Source organism: Amblyraja radiata, chromosome 15, assembly GCF_010909765.2.
Source record: "Amblyraja radiata isolate CabotCenter1 chromosome 15, sAmbRad1.1.pri, whole genome shotgun sequence".
Taxonomy (NCBI): domain Eukaryota; kingdom Metazoa; phylum Chordata; class Chondrichthyes; order Rajiformes; family Rajidae; genus Amblyraja; species Amblyraja radiata.
The window spans coordinates 48,305,249-48,330,109 of record NC_045970.1 but is presented as its reverse complement, the minus strand read 5'-3'; the positions used below and the strand labels follow the sequence as shown (position 1 = coordinate 48,330,109).

Below are 24,861 nucleotides of genomic sequence, written 5' to 3'. Positions count from 1 at the left end.
TCATGTCATAAGTGATAGGAGCAGAATGAGCCCATTCGGCCCATCAAGTCTACTCCGCCATTCAATCATGGCTGGTCTATCTTTCCCCCCCCAGCCCCATAACCTGCCTTCTCCCCATAACCCGACACCTGTTTAAATCAGGAAACTATCTAACTCTGCCGTACAAATATCCATTGACGGCCTCCAGAGCCTTCTGTGGCAATGAATTCCACAGATTTGCCACCCTCTGACTAAAGAAATTCCTCCTCATCTCCTTCCTAAAGTAACGTCCTTTAATTCTGAGGCTATGACCTCTTATCCTAGACTCTCCCACAAGTGGAGAAATCGAAATTCAGCATAACTCCGAGAAAGACAAAAGTTTTCAAAGTTATGAGCTATTATACTTTTAACATCTGAAACATCTGAACACCTTCCAGGTAGATAGGTAAACTTGATGAACCTCAGTTATGATTCAACAACAAAGGTAGACAGGTCACCCTGAAATGTCACCCATTCCTTCTCTCCATAGATGCTGCCTCACCCGCTGAATTACTCCAGCATTTTGTGTCTACCTGCAATTTTATCCAGCATCTGCGGCTCTTACAGCGCCAGAGGCCCGTGTTCGATCCTGACTGCGGGTGCTTGTCTGTATGGAGTTTGTGTGCTCTCTCTCCGTGACTTATGTGGGTTTTCTCCGAGAACTTTGGTTTTCTCCCACAAGACGTTCTGGTTTGTCGGTTAATTGGCTTGGTATAAATGTAAAATGCCTGTAGTGTGTGTGTGTGTAAGATAGTGTTAATGTTCGGGGGTCGTTAGTCAGTGCGGACTCGGTTGGCCGAAAGGCCTGTTTCCGCACTGTATCTCTAAACTAAACTAAAGGCAGTGTGTTGGGTACAGCCTCAGTATTCCTGACCTTAATCAAGGCATGTCCAAGAAGGAACTGCAGATGCTGATGCCGAAGATAGACACAAAATGCTGGAGTAACTCAGCGAGTCCAAGGCTCGAAATTAACGGTTGCCCGGGTGCCACTGACCACTCAAAGCGCCGCCGGGCAACATAAACACCGAGTCATTTTGCCCGGCTTGGCAACCAGATACTGGTTTGTACCGAAGATAGACACAAAAAACTGGAGTAACTCGCGGGTCAGGCAGCATCTCTGGAGAAAAGGAACGCGACGTTTTGTGTTGGCGATGACGGCTGTATTGCATGGGAAAGATACTAGGTGCGGGGTGACGAAGGGTCGGGGCGAATGACGGGCCCCGCACAGCGGCTCCATCTCCTCCTCCTCCCGCACCCCGCCCGCCCTGATAAGGGCCGCTGCTTGCAAATCCGCTAACGGCGCTTTAAAAAAAAACCCTCCCGAGGTCGGGAGGAGGGAGGGAGGGGGAGGCCTCGGCGTGCGGGAGGGTTTAAAAAAAAAAAGCGGTTATCGCCATTAGCGGGTTTGCAAGCAGCGGCCGCTATCAGGGAGGAGGAGGAGATGGAGCCACTGCTGCTGCTGTGCGGGACCCGTCATTCGCTCCGACACCTCTGAAGCAGCTGCACCAAAGATCCTATGGGATCTTTGTGCTGCACCACTCGGCCCCGCACCTTGCTGTTGGCTGGCGGAGGAGGGAGGCGGTGGCGACGAATTCCCAACGGCCAAGGCAGCGGGGCGATATTGTCCGAGGAGCGCTGACCTTTAGTTTACAAACTTAAAGCACACGGCATTGGGGGTTCAGTATTGATGTGGATAGAGAACTGGCTGGCAAACAGGAAGCAAAGAGTAGGAGTAAACGGGTCCTTTTCACAATGGCAGGCAGTGACTAGTGGGGTACCGCAAGGCTCAGTGCTGGGACCCCAGCTATTTACAATATATATTAATGATCTGGATGAGGGAATTGAAGGCAATATCTCCAAGTTTGCGGATGACACTAAGCTGGGGGGCAGTGTTAGCTGTGAGGAGGATGCTAGGAGACTGCAAGGTGACTTGGATAGGCTGGGTGAGTGGGCAAATGTTTGGCAGATGCAGTATAATGTGGATAAATGTGAGGTTATCCATTTTGGTGGCAAAAACAGGAAAGCAGACTATTATCTAAATGGTGGCCGACTAGGAAAAGGGGAGATGCAGCGAGACCTGGGTGTCATGGTACACCAGTCATTGAAAGTGGGCATGCAGGTGCAGCAGGCAGTGAAGAAAGCGAATGGTATGTTAGCTTTCATAGCAAAAGGATTTGAGTATAGGAGCAGGGAGGTTCTACTGCAGTTGTACAGGGTCTTGGTGAGACCACACCTGGAGTATTACGTACAGTTTTGGTCTCCAAATCTGAGGAAGGACATTATTGCCATAGAGGGAGTGCAGAGAAGGTTCACCAGACTGATTCCTGGGATGTCAGGACTGTCTTATGAAGAAAGACTGGATAGACTTGGTTTATACTCTCTAGAATTTAGGAGATTGAGAGGGGATCTTATAGAAACTTACAAAATTCTTAAGGGGTTGGACAGGCTAGATGTAGGAAGATTGCTCCCGATGTTGGGGAAGTCCAGGACAAGGGGTCACAGCTTAAGGATAAGGGGGAAATCCTTTAAAACCGAGATGAGAAGAACTTTTTTCACACAGAGAGTGGTGAATCTCTGGAACTCCCTGCCACAGAGGGTAGTCGAGGCCAGTTCATTGGCTATATTTAAGAGGGAGTTAGATGTGGCCCTTGTGGCTAAAGGGATCAGAGGGTATGGAGAGAAGGCAGGTACGGGATACTGAGTTGGATGATCAGCCATGATCATATTGAATGGCGGTGCAGGCTCGAAGGGCCGAATGGCCTACTCCTGCACCTAATTTCTATGTTTCTATGTTTCCTTCCTCCCCACCTCGCCCCCCCTTCTCTCTCTCTCTCTCTTGTACGCCCCCTTATCCTGGGACCCCTCCTCTCCATCCCGCACTGATCCCCATTCCCGCCTCTATTCAGTCCTCACTGACATCCCCTGTGCTCCCCTCCCCATCTCCCCCCTCCCCCCCAATCTATTCATCCTGCGCTGATCACCCTATCCACCTCGCATTGATTCTCCTGCCACCCCCCATCCTACACTGGTTCCCCAATTCACCCTGTACTTACCCCTTTCCCATCCATCCTGCACTTCTCCTCCATCCATCCTGTACTAATCCACGCATTCATCCCATACTGACCCACCCTCCACTTACCCTGCACCTTCCCCTCATTCATCCTGTAGTGATACCCCATTCATCCTGCACAGATCTTGATTGGTGAATGTTTAGTTTGTGACTTTATTTGAAGCAGAAATAATATGTGAATGCTTCATTGAGTATAATTCCGACTGGTAACTACGCACTTCCTCCGAGCACATTATCGCACGCGTCATGCAAGCCATCTTAAATGACCATCCTAAAAAGCTGCCAAGGTTGCCCGGCTGGCAACAGGGAAAAAAAGTTAAGCGAAAACCCTGGAGTCATGCAGTATCTCTGGAGAAAAACTGGTGTGAGAAAAATAATAGTCATTTTCTACAGAGATGTTGCCTGACCCGCTGTGTGACTCCAGCATTTTGTGTCTATCTTGATCAAGGCATTCCCTCAAACAATAGACTAATTAGACCAATATTTAATTATTAGCCTTTGGGACAATTGGGCTGTCGGTATGGGTGATGCTTACTATTTTAACCTTTGTATGTGATTCAATGGAACAACACCGGCAAATGTTAAACTTCAACCATGTTGAACAGTACAACACAAATTAAATCTTGCCATCTTAGAATGCACTAGGAATGAAAACAAAGATTGCAATCATTTTAAAAATAGGATGCATTACATGCTGAACATTCACTAAGTTCCTCCCCAGCACAACAATTCATAGCAAAAGGATTTGAGCATAGGAGCAGGGAGGTTCTACTGCAGTTGTACAGGGTCTTGGTGAGACCACACCTGGAGTATTGCGTAGTTTTGGTCTCCTAATCTGAGAAAATACATTATTGCCATAGAGGGAGTACAGAGAAGGTTCACCAGACTGATTCCTGAGATATTAGGACTTTCATATGAAGAAAGACTGGATAGACTCGGCTTGTACTCGCTAGAATTTAGAAGATTGAGGGGGGATCTTATAGAAACTTACAAAATTCTTAAGGGGTTGGACAGGCTAGATGCAGGAAGATTGTGCCCGATGTTGGGGAAGTCCAGAACAAGGGGTCACAGTTTAAGGATAAGGGGGAAATCTTTTAGGATCGAGATGAGAAAGGCATTTTTCACACAGAGAGTGGTGAATCTCTGGAATTCTCTGCCACAGAAGGTAGTTGAGGCCAGTTCATTGCTATATTAAGAGGGAGTTAGATGTGGCCCTTGTGGCTAAAGGGATCAGGGGGTATGGAGAGAAGGCAGGTACAGGATACTGAGTTGGATGATCAGCCATGATCATATTGAATGGCGGTGCAGGCTCGAAGGGCCGAATGGCCTACTCCTGCACCTAATTTCTATGTTTCTATCTACCTGTGACAATATCGATCTGTGACGGGAAAACAATGGGAACCCGGCGCGGGGGGGCCGCCATGTGGGACGGTGGGAGAACAAAGGGGGACCCAGTGTGATCCGCAATTCCGTGTCCCTCACCATCTTCCAGTCCCGCCTCAAGACCCATCTCTTCACCTCTGCCTATCCTTAGCCCTACGTCCCCCTCCCTTTTCATCTGTGCATTAATTGCCTCATATTGTGTTTTGTATTGAATTCTGTCTTTACTTTGTGTACTAGTCATGTCTCTACTATTTATTTCATTCCCCTTACATGTTTTTCCTCTACCTGCTAAAATTTTGTAAGGTGTCCTTGAGACTCTTGAAAGGCGTCCATAAATAAAATTTATTATTATTATTATTATTACTTTCACTTTTAACTTAATTATAATGTCAAGTTTTCGTGTACCTTGTTGTGTGTTATGACTGTTGGCAATTTCCCCTCTGGGGATGAATAAAGATCTATCGTATGGTTTAAGCATGGTGCTTCAAGGATGCATATCCTGTGTCACACTTCTATGCAAGACACAGGCAATGTCATAGACTGGTATACATCCACGTTACAAATTCCTTTGCTCAACTTGAGCAAACATACAAAGGAAGTCACATATCTGATACAAAATGTCTGAATCTTTATTAACCCTATCCCTTTATCAACCCTTCATTACCCTTATTAAATTAATTATTACGAATACAAAGGTTTGCTTAGAGCTGAAATGTGTATAATTTTTTCAAAAATGGAAATGACAAATGGAAATGACCCCTCTTAGACATACTGGTCAACCCGAGGAGCACCTTCAGCAACAGACTGGTTCCACCAAGAACGCCACAGGAAATCAGTCTTCCCTGTGGCTATCAAACTGTACAACTCCTCCCCCTTTTGTCGTGGGGTAGACGGACACCCTTCTCCCCCCCGCCCTCGCGCAATCTCATGTTTCATGTATTCGGTGGGCCGAAGGGCCTGTTTCCACTCCATATCTCTAAACTAAACATCATCTGACTTATTGTGAATGACAGCTCATAATACACAAGCACAGTCCTGTCAACAATATAAGATTATAAGATCAAGTGAAATGAGCAGAATTAGGCTAGTCGGCCCATCAACTCAACTTCACCATTCAATCATGGCTGATCTATCTCCACCTCCTAACTGCATTCTCCTGCCTTCTCCCCATAACCTCTGACGCCTGTACTAATCAAGAATCTATCTATCTCTGAAATAAATCCACTGGTACACACAGTTCTATCCTACACACTAAGGACAATTTACGGAAGCCAATTAACCCTACAAACCTGCACATCTTTGGACTGTGGGAGGAAACCGGAGCATCCGGAGAAAACCAACGTGGTCACAGGGAGAACATGCAAACTCCGTACAGACAGCACTTGTAGTCAGGGTTGAAGCCAAGTCTCTGGAGCTGTAAGGCGGCAGCAAATCTACCGCGGTGCCACTGTGCTGCACCTTCATAAAGAGGATATGTATTACTTTTCATAGAAATACATACATTCTTTTTCTTAGGAGCAAAACTGTACATTTCACTTCACAAGGTTAGATGGAGACACAAGAAACCAAAGGTGCGCTGCATTCTCTGCACTTGCAGGTAAAGATACTAATCGCAAAGCCGGTTCCGAAGATGGCGCTAAAAATTACCCATGACCTACTACGGCTTTTTCGCCAAGTGGACCATCTTGCTCCGCTCTATGATCTTTGCAAGGAACTGCAGGACAGGGCTAGATGTTCATTTATATAATGCATCAGTCAATGCTACAAGGTTCACCGATATAAATATGTATGAACGTTGCCTCGGGCAGTTCACAGCTTGGGCCAACAGAGTTAACTGCTCACAGTCACAACATTTAACACCAGAAACAGTCTACAAATAGCATATCAGAATGAAGGCCAAAAAATGGGTAATCACAAAGTAAACCAAACTGTTCAAGACATAATTTGAAAATACTGAACGGTCCTCTCATCAGTTACAGAGTGCGGACCTGACCTATCTATCTCATTGGAAACCTTTAACTATTTTTGTTCACACTTTATTGGACTATATCTTGCACAAAATGTTGTCCCCTTTATCCTTTATCTTAGCACTGTGGATGGGTTGATTGTATTCATTGATTCTTGATTATTTTCTTTGAGTGGATAGCACACAAGGTCAGGCAGCATCTCTGGAGAAAAAGGATAGATGACGTTTCGGGTCGGGACCCTTCTTTAGACTGTCAGACCTGATACGTCACCTATCCTTTTTCTCCAGAGATGCTGACTGACCCGTTGGGTTACTCCAGCACTTTGCATCTATCTTTGGTCTAAACCAGCATCAGCAGAACCTTCCTATTATAAAATCCTTAAACTAAATTACTTGGAGGAATGGTGGCGCAGCGGTAGAGTTCAGGTGGGAGGAAACCGGAGCTCCCGGAGAAAAACTACACTGGTCGTGGGGAGAATGTACAAACTCCATACAGACAGCACCCGTAGACAGGATTGAACCCAGATCTCACGGCGCCAGAGATCTGGGTTCAATCCTGTCTACGGGTGCTGTCTGTATGGAGTTTGTACATTCTCCCCACGACCAGTGTAGTTTTTCTCCGGGAGCTCCGGTTTCCTCCCACACACCAAAGACGTACAGGTTTGTAAGCTAATTGGCCTGGCAAAATCGTAATTTGTCCCAGGCGGGTGTACAATAGCACTAGTGTGTGGTGGTCGCTGGTCGGCACAGACTCGGTAGGCTCAAGAGCCTGATTCCGCACCGTATCTCTACACTAAACTACTGTTGTGAGCAAAGTTTGCCATGTAATGAAGAAATTTAAAGCATATTTACGAGAAGAAAATGTACGGAATCACAGGCACTTACAGTATATGCTTGATATTTGATTAGGATGGCCTGGAATTTGTGATTGTTGAATTCTGGACCAAGCACCTGTTTATTATTTTTCTCAAATCTTCTAGAACATCTTGATCGATGCTGGCTACAACAGCAGAGCTGAAGCCAGTACGGTGGTAGGATTTTCTACGTTTAAATCCAGTCACATCCGTGGAGACAAAACAAATTCCAGGCCAGAAGCCACCAGTCCTAGTCAAACCCTGACTTTATCGGCGATCAAAGCACAACAAATAGATAGAGATTAAATGGATAGAGTGGATGTGGAGAGGATGTTTCCACTAGTGGCAGAGTCTAGGACTAGAGGTCAGAGCCTCAGAATTAGGAGATGAGGAGAAATTTCTTTAGTCAGAGGGTGGTGAACCTGTGGAATTCTTTGCCACAGAAGGCTGCGGAGGCCAAGTCAGTGGAAATATTTAAGGCAGAGATAGATCAATTCTTGATTAATATGGGTGTCAGAGGTTATGGGGAGAAGGCAGGAGAATGGGGTTAGGAGGATGGGTTGATTTGTAAGTTTATAGATAACAACAAAATTGATGGAGCTATGGACAGCGTGAGAGGCTGTCACAGGATACACCGGGCCATAGACCAGTTACAGGTAAGGTGGAGAAATGGTAGATGGAATTTTATCTGAGCAAATGTGAGATGGTGCACTTTGAGTAGCTCAGCAGGTCAGGCAGCATCTCGGCATCTTAACATCACCTATCCAGGTTCTCCTTTGAGTATAGGAGAAGGGAGGTTCTACTGCAGTTGTACAGGGTCTTGGTGAGACCACACCTGGAGTATTGCGTACAGTTTTGGTCTCCAAATCTGAGGAAGGACATTATAGCCATAGAGGGAGTGCAGAGAAGGTTCGCCAGACTGATTCCTGGGATGTCAGGACTTTCATATGAAGAAAGACTGGATAAACTCGGCTTGTACGCGCTAGAATTTAGGAGATTGAGGGGGGATCGTATAGAAACTTACAAAATTCTTAAGGGGTTGGACAGGCTAGATGCAGGAAGATTGTTCCCGATGTTGGGGAAGTCCAGGACAAGGGGTCACAGCTTAAGGATAGAGGGGAAATCCTTTAGGACCGAGATGAGAAAAACATTTTTCACACAGAGAGTGGTGAATCTCTGGAACTCTCTGCCACAGAAGGTAGTTGAGGCCAGTTAATTGGCTATATTTAAGAGGGAGTTAGATGTGGCCCTTGTGGCTAAAGGGATCAGGGGGTATGGAGAGAAGGCAGGTACAGGATACTGAGTTGGATGATCAGCCATGATCATATTGAATGGCGGTGCAGGCTCGAAGGGCCGAATGGCCTACTCCAGCACCTATTTTCTATGTTTCCTGAGATCCTGCCTGACCTGCCGAACTACACCAGAACTCTTTTTCAAAATGAACCAGCATCTGCAGTTCCTTGTTTCTACATCAGAAGCAGTAGTAGGCTATTAGGCCCCAGAATTCTTCTCCACATACAGTAAGATAATGACTGAATGTTCTGATTGCGACACTGCATTCCAACCCACTCCAATCGCTTGAATATCAAAAATGTTTTTAAAGGCTGGAGATTTGAGTCTGAAATTGGATCTCGACCCGAAACTTCACCCATTCCTTCCATCCAGAGATACTGCCTGCCCCACTGAATTACTCCAGCATTTCGTGCCTATCTTCGGTGTAAACCAGCATAGAAACAAAGAAAAATAGGTGCAGGAGTAGGCCATATGGCCCTTCGAGCCAGCACCGCCATTCAATATGACCATGGCTGATCATCTAAAATCAGTACCCCGTTCCAGCTTTTTCCCCATATCCCTTGATTCCTTTAGTCCTAGGAGCTAAATCTAACTCTCACTTGAAAACATCCAGTGAATTGGCCTCCACTGCCTTCTGTGGCAGAGAATTCCACAGATTAACAACTCTCTGGGTGAAAACGTTTTTCCTCATCTCAGTCCTAAATGGCCTACCCTTTGTTCTTAAACTGGACTCACCCATCATCTGGAACTTTTTTCCTACATCTCGCCTGTCCAATCCCTTAAGGATTTTATGTTTCTTCCAAGGACTATATGTTGAGTACATAAAGCATTTGGATATTTTGTGGCGGCTCAAAATCCGGTGCTGATTGCCCAACCTCGGCCTCGAGGGCGCCCCCCTTCACGGCTCCCTCCGCCTGTCACTCCACCTGTCCTCCCGCCGGTCCCTCGACCTGTCCCGTTACCTGTCCCTCCACCTGTCCCTCCGCCTGTCCCTCCGCCTGTCCCTCCGCCTGTCCCTCCGCCTGTAACTCCACCTGTCCTCCCGCCGGTCCCTCGACCTGTCCCTCCGCCTGTCCCTCCGCCTGTCCCTCCGCCTGTCCCTCCGCCAGCCCCCCGGTCGGCTGACTTCCGCCGGTTGTGTGCCCACCGGTGCTTTTCGTGCCTTGGGTTCTGGGGGGGGGGGGGGGTCCTGTGGCGGCTCCCAAGGGTCGGGCCATCCTAACTGTCAAACCCCTCGGCACGGGAATGATTCAGTCCAGAGGCGGCCCTTAACCAGAGGGTTTAAAGGCAAGGGTTTGGGTGCCATCTTTCTCTCGTGGACTTCCCTACAACCGGGAAGAACATAAATAAAGGTGCCTCTCGAAATACCTGACTCCTCTCTTTCGTTTCGGGACCTACGCACCACAATTTCAACAATTAGAGATCATTAATAGTGGAAGCTCTACAGTATAGTACAGTGCCCTAGTACACCCACGTATTTAATTATTGACTTTGGCCTAGAATTCACAAAAGGGACCTTGAAAACAGACTTTAGGATGGTATCCTTTGGTTTAGGAGTTCAACATTACAAACAAAACAACGCTAAAAAGAGATTCACCCATGTACAGATTTAAATTTACTCCCCATGAAGAACAAAAGCTCGTAAAACAAAGTGTTTTAATTCCATAGACACAAAATGCTGGAGTAACAGCAGGACAGGCGGTATCTCTGGAGAGAAGGAATGGGTGACGTTTCGGGTCAAGGTCCTTCTTTCAGACTGAGAGTCAAGGGAGGGTGAGATAGAGAGATAAGGAAGTGTAAGGCGTGAGAACAAGACATCAAAGGGGGTGGAGATAAAGGAAAACGTAGAATAAATCATTGTTAGCTGGGAGAAGGTAACAACAAAGCAAACAGAGATAAAATGTAATGAGAGATAGTCAGACTGGTCGGAGAACTGGGAAGGGGAGGGATGGAGAGAGAGGGAAAGCAAGGGTTACTTGAAGTTAGAGAAGTCAATATTCATACCACTGGGGTGTAAGCTACCCAAGCGAAGAAGGGCCCTTGGAATTCTTTGACATCAAAAGAGCTTCCTCTCCACAGGGCTATGGAAAGGCAGCATATCTGACTAATCATGGTTTCACATCCCCATCTGCTGTCAGGAAACTTGTATAACAAAAGATAATAACATTAGATTAGACACAAAAAGCTGGAGTAACTCAGCGTGACAGGCAGCATCTTTGGAGAGAAGGAATGGGTGACGTTTTGGGTCGAGGCCCTTCTTCGGAGTGAGAGTCAGGGGAGAGGGAAATTAGGGATATAGAAGGGTACAGAGAGTTTGTAAGGTGAAAAAAAGACAGATCAGAGTAGATGATGATGAAGGAAATGTACATTGTTGGTTGAGGGAAAGGTGACAAAGCATACAATCAGTAAAATGAATCAGGAGGACAGTGAAACTAGTCGGAGAACTACGGTGGGGCAGGGACGGAGAGAGAGGGAAAGCAAGGGTTACTTGAAGTTAGAGAAATCAATATTCATACCGCTGGGTTGTAAGCTGCCCAAGCGAAATATAAGGTGCTGTTCCTCCAATTTGTGTATAGCAGTGGGGGAGGCCCTGGACAGAAAGGTCAGTATGGGGGCAGTTAAAGTGTTTGGCAACCGGGAGATCGCTTAGGTCCGGGTGGACTGAACGGAGGTGTCCAGCGAAACGATCGCGGAGCCTGCGCTTGGTCTCACCTACAGGAACCCACACCTGGAACAGCAGATAATGTCGCTGAGATAATAACATTAGATTTGATGATTTAAAAAGAAAGATTCAAGAGGAGTGCAAGTTGAGTTTTGTTTGGAAAGGTCCTCTTACAAGATCTTAGAAGAAGTTCTATGCATTTGGCCTTCATTTTACCTCATTTTTCTAAGCGTGCAGCCACATTGCTGACACTGAGACCACAGACTATTGTTTCTCTTTCAGCCAGGTGATACATCCCATTTCGCTGTAGAAATAAAGTGCTGCAGATGCTGCACTATAAAAAAATGTCACAAAGTGCTGGTATAACTAAGCAGGTCAGGCAGCATCTTCAGATAACATGGATAGGTGACATTTTAGATCGGGACTTTTTCCCCCCCCAGCGCTCTGGTTACCCTTGGGATTAAGTGCAGTATAATTTGGGGGATAAACAATGTACAAACTTTAATCGTAGCAGTCAATTTTAAAACATAAAGTATTTTCCTGTGCTTATTATGTATCTGCACAAGAATCATGGCTTGATTACGCTGACACACAGTTAATCCAGTGTTGTGACATGTTTCAAAGGTATTTAAGAAGGAATTGCAGATGCTGGAAAATCGAAGGTACACAAAAATGCTGGAGAAACTCAGCGGGTGCAGCAGCATCTATGGAGCGAAGGAAATAGGCAACGTTTCGGGCCGAAACCCTTCAGTCTGCCTATTTCCTTCGCTCCATAGATGCTGCTGCACCCGCTGAATTTCTCCAGCTTTTTTGTGTACCTTCTGTTTCAAAGGTATCATCATTACCTCTCATTCTCTTCGATGGTCTGGTCCATATATTGGAATATGTTCTGGAATAGCTTGTGGCTAGAGAGACCATTTATTTTATATCCATAGCTTCTCTTCCAGTACTGCTTTAGGTCACCCAAGTATTCCAGTACCTGAGAACCAAACAGATAATCGGAACAGTCAGTCTATTGGTTTTTTAGATTTCCCAGTTGAAGCATTACTCATGCAAAGCAAGCAAAAACATTAAATGTGAATGAACAGATGTAACAGATGGTGTTCTAGACAACAAAGCAATATTTCCTTTTGTGATATGCCAGATGCCCGATTTAGCCCTTGGAGAGCGATAATTGATTTTAAATGAGTGTACTGTTTAGACATTTTTTGGTATCGATGACGAGAATATTTTTTTGCTCTCACTGCATTACAAACATAAGATCATTAGACATGGGAGCAGAATTTGTCCATTCGGCCCATCGAGTCTGCTTCGCCATTTGATCATGGCTGATTCATTTTTTCCTTTTAACCCCATTCTCCTGCCTTCTCCCTGTAATCTTTGACGCCCTTACTAATCACGAACCTATCAATCCCTAAAAAATACCCAATGAGTTGGTCACCTCAGGCTCCTGTGGCAATTAATTCCACAGATGCACCATCCTCTGGCTAAAGAAATTCCTCCTCATCTCCATTCTAAAGATATGCCATTTAATTCTGAGGCTGTGCCCTCCGTTCCTGGAGTCTCCCACTGCTGAAAATACTGGTGCACCCTTTTATTCTCAAGCTATGGCCGCCGGTCCTAGATTCTCCCACTAGTGTAAACATCCTCTCCACATCCACTCGATCCAAGCCTTGCACTGAGCCATTATTTGCAGTGGCCATTTTGATCAATAACTGGTGTATGAATGTATTATATTTAGATGAATCACCAGGCTGGAGAGGAAAAGACTACAAAAAGTAGTAAACACTGCCCAGTCCATCATCGGCTCTGACCTTCCTTCCATCGAGGGGATTTATCGCAGTCGCTGCCTCAAAAAGGCTGGCAGTATCATCAAAGACCCACACCATCCTGGCCACACACTCATCTCCCTGCTACCTTCAGGTAGAAGGTACAGGAGCCTGAAGACTGCAACAACCAGGTTCAGGAATAGCTACTTCCCCTCAGCCATCAGGCTATTAAACCTGGCTCGGACACAACTCTGATTATTAGCAACCACTTTCTGTTATTTGCACTACCAGTTTATTTATTCATGTGTGTATATATTTATATCATGGTATATGGACACATTTATCTGTTTTGTAGTAAATGCCTACTATTTTCTGTGTGCTTAAGCAAAGCAAGAATTTCATTGTCCTATACAGGGACACATGACAATAAACTCACTTGAACACTTGAACACTTGAGATGTGGCAGCATTTGCTGAATTAGATTAGTTTAGAGATTCAGCCTGGAAACAGGCCCTTCTGCCCACCGACTCCACGCCGACCAACGATCACCCGTATACTAGTTCAATGTTATTCCAGTTTCGCTGAGTTACTCCAGCATTTTGTGTCTATCTTTAATTGTTAAGAGTTTATTTGTAATGAATTCATTTTTACCTCTGCATCTTTCTTATCGAAAAGATCACACCAGGGAGAAACGATGCCTTTAAGGATGTATTCGTAAATGCAGAGATAAAATGTTGCTTCCACCACATCTGCAATACAAAAATAAAAACAACATGACCATCCAGGTTTGCTAATTAGAGTATAGACAACTTCTCTGTTGATCCGTGGGTCAATGTTGGGAGGACACAATGAGTTTACAAAAGGATATGGACAGGTTATAATGAAGGGGAAACAGATAAAGTATAATATCGGCCGATCTCAGGTAATGATTAAGAGTCAAGATTGTTTAATAGTCATATATACTGGCAACAGAATAATGAAATTCTTACGCGCTGCAGTTTAACAGGACCATTAACGCAATAACACGCATGTAGATATATAACAATCAATAATACAATAAATTATTAACAGTCAAAAGGATACAAAGTGCTGCAGTAACTCAACGGGTCAGGTCGCATCCCTGGAGAACATGGACATGTGACATTTTGGGTCGAGACCTTTCTTCAGTCTCGACCCAAAGCGTCAGCTGCCCATGACCCGCTGAGTTACTCCAGCACTTGATATCATTTTGTGTATTAACCAGCATCTGCAGTTCTTTGTTTCAACTATTTAATTCAGGTGTGCAGAGGGACTCTGATAGACTAGTCCAATAAAGTGCAGAAAATAAATATTCAGGTAGGGCAAGCAATTAGGAAAGCAAATGGTACATTGCCCTTTACTGCAAAGGGCTAGGAGACCAAAACTCTTGCTGCAATTCGTCGGGACTTAATTCACACCTGGATATGTGCAGGAAGGAACTGCAGATGCTGGTTTACACTGAATATAGACACAAGTAACTCAGCATCTCTGGAGAAAAGGAATAGCAAAGGAAAAGAAATGCAACATCTCTGGAGAAAAGGAATAGGTGATGCTTCGGGTCGAGACCCTTCTTCAGACTACTTCAGTCCAAAGAAGGGTCTCGATGCGAAATGTTACTTATTCCTTTTCTCCAGAGATGCTGCCTGACCTGCTGAGTTACTCCTGGACATGTACAGTTTAAACTCCATAAACAGCTCTGTAAATCTATTATAAATTCATAATCAGAATTTATAGCTCAGTGTGATCAAATGTGTTGCCTTCACATTAGTGACACTTCTGTGACTCACTCTGCCTCCTTCCTCCCTCTCTCTCTCTCCCTCTCCCCCTCTCCCACAATAATCTATCATGTTGCACCAGCAAACAAAGTAAGCACATCAACTTAGCACCACCTTGTGGTTCACCCAGCACATGGCAGAACATCTGCCGAATGGACACAAGGAGCTTGGAATTTTCATCACTGTGCGTAGTGCATCACCAACGGGTGGCGCCCGTAATGACCGCCTCGCAAGCACTCTGTCTTGTCCCTTCTCTGTTTTCATTATTTTGAGTATGTCTTGAATGTTTGTTTTAATGTCCCTTATTATGTTTTATGTAGGGGGTGTGGGGGGGGGGGGAAATCGGGGGAAACCTTTCTCAGTCACTTACCTCGACGGAGATGTGATTTTTCTCCATGTCGCATCTCCGCCCCCTTTGCGGCCTACAATGTGGAGTGCTGCGGCCTTTCCTGGAGACCGGCCCGGAGCTTCAAGCCGCGGATGCGGCGCGGACTTACCATCGCGGAGCCTGGGATCCTTTGCTGAGGATCGCCAGCATTACAGCTCCGACCGGCCTGGGGTCTTTAACACCGTGAAGCAGCGGTCTCCGGTAAGAAGCGGCCGACTCGGGAGCTCCACGATCTGTCCCGACGCTGTTGCGATCATTCCGACGAGAGCGGACTGTCAGCAACGGCCCCATTCAAAGGACCCGACCACGGGTGAACAAAGGAGAAAGATGACTGAACTTTATTGCCTTCTGTCACAGTGAGAAATGTTGATTCCACTGTGGTGGATGTTTATGTTAAACTGTATTTTATGTGCTGTGTGTATTTTTGCTTTTTACTTAGTATGGCTGTATGGTAACTCGAATTTCACTGTATCTTAATTGGTACATATGACAATTAAATTGAATCTTGAATCTTTTTGCATGCAACCTCAATTGCACAATGATCTTCCGTTTGTGCAAGTCGAGTTGATTGCATTCGTCGAAACAGGGTGGACCACGTGAAGGTTGCAATCTTCCACTTCCACCCCCCATCATGGCTGATCTATATTTCCCTCTCAAGCCTTCTCCCCATCACCCCTGACACCCGTACCAATCAAGAATCTTCAATCTAAGCCATAAAAATACCCAATGTCTTGGCCTCCACAGCCTTCTGTGGCAATTAATTCAACAGATTCACCACCCTCTGACTTAAGAAATTCCTCCTCATCTCCTTTCTAAAGGTACATCCTTTTATTCTGAGGCTATGGCCTCAGCCTGGTCCTGGACTCTCCCACAAGTGGAAACATCCTCTCCACATCCATTCTATCCAAGCCTTTCATTATTCGGTAAGTTTCAATGAGGTACCCCTTCATCCTTCTAAACTCCAGTGAGCACAGGCCCAGTGCCGTGAAACACTCAGTACATTTAACAATTAAACACTCTTGGCTCTCGATATACTGTACCAACCTGCAGCAAATACTCTCCTGATCTAAATAATTCTGGGTGACTAACAGTGGCACAGCGGTAGAGTTGCTGCCTGACAGCACCAGAGCCCCGGGTCCCGGGTTCGATCTTGACTACGGGTGCATGTCTGTACGGAGTTTGTATGTTCTCCCTGTGACCTGCGTAGGTTTTCTCCGAGATCTTCGGTTTCCTCCCACACTCCAAAGACATACAGGTTTGTAGGTTAAGTGGCTTGGTACAAATGTAAATAGTCCTTAGTGTGTGTAGATAGTGTTAATGTGCGGGGATCGCTAGTCGGTGCGAAATTGGTGGGCCGAAGGGCCTGTTTCCATGCTGAACCACAAAACTTTCTCTGATGCTAAACATAGTTAAAGTTGGATTCGCCTTCAAACTTAATTCTTTCACCGATTATAAGTTTGTAAATCTGTGATAAATGACTTTTAGTCACTGCTTCATGATTTACCTCGTATTCATTTCAACCTTGAAAATGTCTTGCAACCTGATCGTTTGATTAAAATCGTGTTCTCCAAACATGCGACCGATGGGACAAAATACAGATTAATTTCACCGATTAATTTCCACTGGATAGCTGCCAACTTCAGATGGCTGAAACATGATTAAGAGTTTTTACAAGGGTTGATACATGAAAGGACATGCTATGACCCTAATAAACAAAGAGACCTCAGAAGCTGAGAACTGCAAGAGGTCATCTCAACTGTTAACATTTTTTCATGATATTAATCAACTGACGATGAACGCTTGCAAACACACTAGGGACAATTTACAATTTTACCAAGCCAATTAACCTAAAAAACCTGTATGTCTTTGGAGTGTGGGGGGAAACCGGAGCTCCCAGAGAAAACCCATGCAGGTCTCGGGTAGAACGTACAAACTGTATAGACAGCACCCATAGTCAGGATCAAATCCAGGTCCCTGGTGCTGTAAGGTCGCAACTCTACCAATGCGTCACCATGCAGCCCAAGTCTGCATGGATATGGGGTTGAGACAGGAGAGTTATCCTAAGGGAGAAGACCAGTCATGATTTTGAATAGTGCAGCATGCAAGAATGGATCAATGGTCCATTCCTGTTGTTATTTCTTTCACTGTTGTTAAGCAAGAATTATAGGACTTTGTTCATGTTCCTGTTTCCATGCCGTATAACGTAAGTGAACACAATGCCTCTTTCTAACTACTTCTAAACTTTCTAAAGACTTTGTGTTGCATCTACTTCACCAGAGCAGTTGAAAGTGACCACACCAGCGTTCTCAGGCAGTAATACATCAACCAGAATCAAGAATCAGTCTACAATGATTGACGAAGGGGAGGGGGATGAGAGGGAAGGGGAGGGGACAAAAAGTGGGGAAAAGGAGAAAGGTGGGGTGGGGGGAATGAGAAGGTGAGGGGTGGGGAATGAGAAGGGTGGGGGGAATGAGAAGGGGAGGGGTGGGGGATGCTGAAGGGGAGGGGGAATGAGAAGGGGAGGGGGGAATGAGAAGGGGAGGGGTGGGGGATGAGAAGGGGAGGGGGGGATGAGAAGGGGAGGGGGGATGAGAAGGGGAGGGGGGAATGAGAAGGGGAGTGGGGATGAGAAGGGGAGTGGGGATGAGAAGGGGAGGGGGGAATGAGAAGGGGGGGGATTGGGAAGGAACAAGGTAATGATTTTGGATGATCAGCCATGATCATATTGAGTGGCGGTGGGGGGAGGGGCCTAATGGCCGACTCCTGCACTTATTTTCCAAGAGAAAGAAGGGGAGGAGGTGGGAAAGGGGGAGGAGTGAGTTACTTGTAGGTGAGTGACCGAGAAATGAACATGTATGATGAGGGTACTCACCAGCGCTGATGGCGTCCGGTGACACTCCAAGCTTCTTCGCCATCTTGCCGACCACTCGGCCCATCTCGGGGCCCTGCTTGAACTTGTCCATCTGGTGCAGGGCGGTGTCGTTGTCTCCCACCTGCCGGATGAACTTCTGGCAGGTGTCGTAGAAGCGCAGGAGGCCGTCGTCGACCTGCCAGCGGCCCCCTGGGCCTGGGCCCGAGGCTCCCTCCAGGCCTCGGATGAAGGAGCGGGTGCTGTTGACGCAGCGGTGCTTGGAGCTGGTGAAGAACTTGAGGCGCTCCGTCTCACGGCTCCCCGCGGCCGCAGGAGTCGCGGGAAGCCGGCGGACAGCCGCTCGGCCAGCGCCGCCATCTCGGAGGCGCCCAGCTGGTGGAGGCGGCCGTCCATCCGCCCGTCGTACCACATGCGCCAGGCGGCCAGGTCCCGCACCAGCCCCAGGCCGGTGTCCGCCCGCTCCTTCACCAGCCGGTGAGCCTCGGCCATGCGGGGCACGTTCCTGCTGGTGGGGTAGCGGGTGCCGTGGCGGATGAGGCCGCTGAGGTGAAGTTGGACGCAGCGGGCCGGCGGTCGCCATGGTGACGGGCCGTCCTCGCCGCCGCCGCCTTCCACCGCCCGGTATCTCGACTTGGTGCCGTAATACTCGGCCCAGGGAGAACCTCCGCCTCGACCGTCGGTGGAGGTGGAGCACAGCCGGAGACAAGCCCAGAGGACCAGCAGCGGACGCCGGCCGAGCCCGCGGCTTGCGGCCTTGCCCCAGACAGTCGACATGGGATCACTTCCCCTGCCGCTGCCGCCGCCTCCTCTTCTCCTTCTCCCCGCTGGATGCCGCGGCGGCTTCAAGCTTCGGCTTACAAGTACTTGCACAAGGGAGGGGGTTTACCTTTGCGATAAACCCGGTGTAGCTGTGATAAGGAGGGAGGGAGGGGTGGGTGGTTGTGCAGCGGTGTTGAATTATAGTTGGTACAGGGAGAGTACTCCGGTTACTGATTTACACTGAGAACTGCAAACACTAGTCGTTTGAGATTTATGCTCTGGAAGATAAAAAAACACATTCAAAGTGCTGGAGTCGCTCAACAGGTCCGGTAGCATCACTGCAGAACTGGACAAGCGACGTTTGAGGCCAGATACTGAGTTGCTCCATCAATGGTACTTTTTTTGCCACATACAAGTACAGTGAAAAAATTTTTTCCCCTTGCCTTCTTTATTTGCATACAGTTCCATAAGATCTTACTCATGTTCCCAAGTTATAGGAGGAGAATTAGGCCACTTGACCCATCAAGTCTAATCTGCCATTCAATCCAAGGCTGAATTTTTCAGTCTTTCCCTCTCAACCCCATTCGCCTACTTTCTCCCCTTAACCCCTTTAAAAATATCCATTGACTTGGCTTCCACAGACGTCTGTAGCAATGAATTCCACAGATTCACCCCTCTCTGACTAAAGAAATTCCTCTATACATAAGTACAATCATACTTAAGGAAAAGGTGTAAGAATATAGATTATGCTGATGCAGTACACACGAGTACACTCTAGCACTACAGGCAATGTTTTTGTTTTTTGCACTATATTGTTTTTTTATTTATTAAACTTGTTTTTTTATTATGTATAATACTGGGTATTATGTTTACATACACGTTGTGCCGCTGCAAGTAAGAATTTGATTGTTCCTTTTCAGGACTTATGACAATAAAACACACTTGACTGTCTATTTTTGGTAAACCGACATCTGTGGTTCTTTGTGTCTAAGATTTATGATCGTGTGGTGTTTTGGTGGGTGTTTTAGTGGTTTGTGGGTTTGTAAATATTACGTAATAATTGTAATAAACCTCATTTTGTAAAGGTAAAGGGCAGTGAGATGGGCAGATGTACCTTGTATGGCATGGGAACTGTTGGTAAGGAATGAAATTCAGTCCTTTGCGAGGGGTGACATAGAATCAGAAGATGTAGAGTTATTGTGGATAGAACTGAGAAATTGTACGGGCAAAAAGATACAAATGGGAAATACGCCACTGTGCTGCACTAATGAGTAAAATGTGGTTCATCTGCAACTTCATGGTTTTGTTGGAGGCTAGATTAGATCTTTTATAATTAAAACTCTGATACTATGATATTGAGTGTTCAGAAATACTGATTGTACTGCGTCTGGTTCACTCATTAGTGCTGAATGCAAGATCATCATAAGTGATAGTAGTAGCAGAATTGGGCCATTTGGCCCATCAAGTCTACTCCGCCATTCAATCATGGCTGATCTATTTCTCCCTCCTAACCCCGTTCTCCTGCCTTCTCCCCGTAATCTCTGACACCCGCACTAATCAAGAATCTATCTATCTATGTCTGCCTTAAATATATGCACTGACTTTTCATCCACAGCCTTCTGTGGCAAATAATTCCACAGATTCACCACCAAGTAGGGTGTGCATCAGAAGTGGGAGTCTGGAGTGTGGCTGCAGCCTTGCTTTGATCCAGAATGTGGAATAAAAAGCAAGAAAAGCTGGAAATATTAAATAGATCAGGTATCTGCAGGAAGAGACAGATGTGGTCTGACAAGCTGAGTACTTCCAGCATTTTCCATCTTTATTTCAGATTTCCACAATCGTCTTATTAGAAATGAGGTTTAGATTGTGGCTGGAACAGGAGTCCAGAATGCTCATTGAACTCAACAGGTTCACTGTAAATAGACACAAAAAGCTGAAATAACTTAACGGGTCAGGCAGCATCTCTGGAGAAAAGCAACAGGTGATGTTTCGGTTTGAGACCCTTCTTCAGACTCGCTGTAAAATTAATTTTATTATACATAAACACACGTTATACTACTGTAATGTGTTTTAAGGTCAGGAAGTTTAGAAATACTTGACTATGTTTGAATCTACAGACTGAGCTGCACTGGAATACTTAGGGTTACAATATTACCTCTGGACAGTTGCAGTGCTAATTTTGTAGGTGCTGGAGTTGTCAAACAGGAGCATCATTTCAGGTTTTGCTGCGGGGGGCAAGCTGGTCTCCCAAGAGGGTCAAACAATATTATAGCCTATCACTACATCCCAGTGTATAACTAGTACAATAAAACATATAATACTTAATTTAATAATATGACAAAATATCGCACTGTTGCACTCACTAATTATGATGAAATATTATTATGAAGCAAGTAAAGAAAAAGACGGAGATGATGTGCAAAGAGGAAAATAAAGAGTTCAAAATTATGTTACAGCTACAGAGATGGTGCAGTGCTTCAGCTTTCTCAGAAGACTTGGACAGATTGGCATGTCTTCAATGACTTACCGATTTCTTCAAATGCACTCTAGAAGCATCTTACCAGGATGTGTCAATACATTTGGTTTGGCAGCTGCTCTGTCCAAGACTCAAGAAGGTAATCCCTCACTTCCTTATATAGGGAGATTATGGATGGGCAACAGTCAGTAATGCCCACACTCCATTTATGAGTATAGTGAAACAAATCCCCATCGTTTCCATCTGTGGCAGACGCCTACCAGCAGGCTGCTACAGCCAGAGCCGGCGCCACAGAGGGATCCGGAGAGGACCCGGCAGCGATAGTGACGAGGTTGGTGCAGGTCGACGATGACACCGACCGGTGGACGAGGACGGACATGTGGAAGTGAGGGCACCGCTGCCGACGGGAGGAACAATGGAGGACCTGGCGTGGGGGTCCGTCATGAGGGAGGGGGAAGCACAATGGAGGACTCGGCGTGGGGGGGGGGGAAGAAAAGGGGACCTGGCGCTGATACTATGTTACTTTGTCAGAGCCCTTTATTGGCGACTATTTACATACCTTGGGTGTGCAAGCAAAGAATTTCACTGTGACTTGTCACATGTGACAATAAAGTACCTTCACTCAACTGTTTATCATAACAAAAGCTAGTGAATGCAAAACGGAACCAAGTTGATATTTTAAATTACATGCAAAAATCAACTAATCGTCACTATTCTTACTCTTGGCATCTGTCTTTCACGCAAATTTGCTTGTTCTGATTTTAGATGTTTCAGAGGTACAGCATGGAAACAGGCCCTCCGACCCACTGAGTCTACACTGACCAGCGATCATCCTGTACCCTATCCAACACACTAGGGCCAACTTTACAACTTACCGAAGCCAATTAACCTACAAACCCATACGTCTTTGGAGGGTGGGTTGGAAACCAGAGCATCCAGAGAAAGCCCACGCGGTCACAGGGAGAACATACAAACTCCGTACAGTCAGCACCCATGGTTAGGATTTGATCCGTGTCTTTCGTGCTGTAAGGCAGCAACTCTACCACTGTGCCACCCCTTCTGCTCACATGTGCTGTAGCAATGGCTGCAGAATTGCTGGCAAAAGATTATATACAGCAAGGGTCTTAAAATTACTACACATAACAATTTCACTTTCTGTACATGCTGCATGACATGCTGAGTTTTTCCGACATTTTCTTTTTCATTTCAATCTCCAAAGTTTTTTTTGCACCTTCTTCAGCTGCAGATCACCTCAGCAACCTTTAGTAATTGGGAAACCTTACTTTTCTGATGGAACCATTATGGCTCCACTCCAGACTACGTCTTTACTGTGGCGAGATCATAAATACTATCCTTCTAAGACAAGATAATTGATTTGGAGAGATCAATGGGAGATGTACACAAAATGCTGGAGTAACTCAGCAGGTCAGACAGCATCTCTGGAAAAAAGGAATAGGTGGGGTTTCAGGTCGACACCCTTCTTCAGACCGAGGGAACGAGAGATGATGTTTATTGTTTCAAATTTGAGCTGCTCTTGGAATGAAAAGCTTCCATTTCTGGCTGACTCAGGAAGAAAATATATATGTGGATATGTTTGTTTTATATATTTATATTCAAATTTTCAACACTTTCTATGCAAAGAAATATGTGTGTGCTTATATATTCACACACACACACACACACACACACTCACAAATGGCCTGCAGACGTGTGTGACCAAAAGATATGAAAAATGTGGAACACGTCTCTTCTGATTCTGAAAGCATTATGGGTTTATTGTTTTGTACTGTATATTTATTTTTTTCAGTGAAATATTTGTAATGCTGACAAAATGATTGTTTAGGGTCAAAGGTCAAATATGACTGGTCACGTGTGTGACCTCACACGGAAGCGTTTTTTTCATAAATTATCTTACAAACTCTTGTGAATTTTAAAAGGCTAGAATGTTCATATCTTCAGCAGACATGCATTATGGTTCTGTAGGTAGGAAAACAGCAATTAATAAGATTCATCTCTTACAAGAATGTTTTAACGTATTACTTTATGTGATGCCATTTTGTAACGTGTGTGACATTTTGGTTCACTTTCCGAAGAATGGTCCAAATATATATGTATACATATATATAATTTCTTCATGAAGAAAGTGGTGAAAGATTGAAACCCACTGCAGCATGGACTGATGGAAGTGGTGTTGTTTGATTACGATTTTATTCCTGAAGCTGGTGGTGATAAAGTATTTTTGGGAGGTTGGGAACATTGAGGGAAGAGATACCGTAGAATGCAGGAGCAGAGTCGGAATAGATAATTAGCGGCAAGTGGCTTGTGAGCTGCGTAAAAATCGACTGCAGACATTTGGGATAGATGACCAGTTTCTGTCCAAATATTTATAGCACTTGATAAATGGCTGTTTATTCATTTGTTATTTATGGAACCTCGTTCCTCTGCCTACAAATTATCACTTCAGGCATCTCTTCTCCCGCAGGCCGTCCCTCAGGACTGAGGATGTCTAAGTTCCACTTTGGTTTTGTCGGTTCTGAGGTGGCTGTTGAGGCCAGTATCCCATCCAAGTGCAGCCGGAGATGTCTGATGGGGCAGAGGGGTGGTGGTTTATGAGGTGGTGCGCTCCCCAATGCTGTCCCCTAACGCAGGGCCTTGTGGTTCCCAATACCGGTCCCAATAATCCTCCTCCACTTTGAGCTGTCACAGGCCAAATGCTCCCATTGGGCAGCACGGTGGCGCAACGGTAGACCTGGGCTTGATCCCGACTAGGGGTGCTGTTTGTATAGAGCTTGTACCTTCTGTCCGTGACCTTGTGGGTTTTCTCTGGGTGCTACGGTTTCCACCCACACTCCAAAGACTTCTAGGTGAATTGGCTTTGGTAAGTTGTAAATTTTCCCTATTGTGCAGGAGAGTGCTGTGGTGTATGGGGTGTTCGCTGGGCGGCGTGGACTCGGTGGGCCGAAGGGCCTGTTTCCGTACTGTATCTCTAAAATTGTCAACAGAGAAGGTGAACTTCTCCAAGGCATCTTGCAACATATTCTTGACGTTTTTTCTGTCCATTTATCTATTTCCTCGCATGGCAGTGTATCTGTTTCGGGAGTCTTTTGTCTGCTACATGTTCTGTGAACATTGGCTGCAAAACACACAGGAATCTCTTCCGGATGTAGAAGATTCTCTCATCATCCGCCGACTGACTAGCTGAGTCACTAACGTACACTAAAAGAATCTTTCACAGAACAACCCCCACATCCCAAAGACTGTTAATTGATCTCTCTAAATTGCCTCCGGTGTGTAGAGAGTGGATAGGAATGTTCGGTAACATAGAACTAGTGTAAACAGGTGATCGATGGTCGGCGTGGCCTTGGTGGGCTGATGCGACAGTTTCCATGCTGTGGAAACAAACCGCAGATTCTGGTTAATATGCAAAAGGTGGAGTAACTCAGCAGGTCGGGAAGCATCTCTGGAGATCATAGATATGAGATGTTTTGGGTTGAGACCCTTCTTCAAACTGGACCATCTCTCACTGCTCTCCCTTTTCCCTTTCACTAGATTTCAGTG

The 24,861-nt window shown here is 45.8% G+C and overlaps 1 protein-coding gene across 1 annotated transcript in view; it reads right to left on the bottom strand.

Moving 5' to 3' along the window:
- minpp1 (multiple inositol-polyphosphate phosphatase 1) overlaps positions 1-19,124 on the bottom strand; it is a 33,624-nt gene extending 14,500 nt beyond the window's left edge. Inside the window, 4 exon segments of the mRNA XM_033034358.1 lie at positions 12,092-12,225; positions 13,667-13,764; positions 18,069-18,360; positions 18,363-19,124. Coding sequence (XP_032890249.1) covers positions 12,092-12,225; positions 13,667-13,764; positions 18,069-18,360; positions 18,363-18,842 — 1,004 coding nt within the window. The 5' untranslated portion in view covers positions 18,843-19,124.
- Between the last annotated feature and the right edge of the window lie 5,737 nt (positions 19,125-24,861).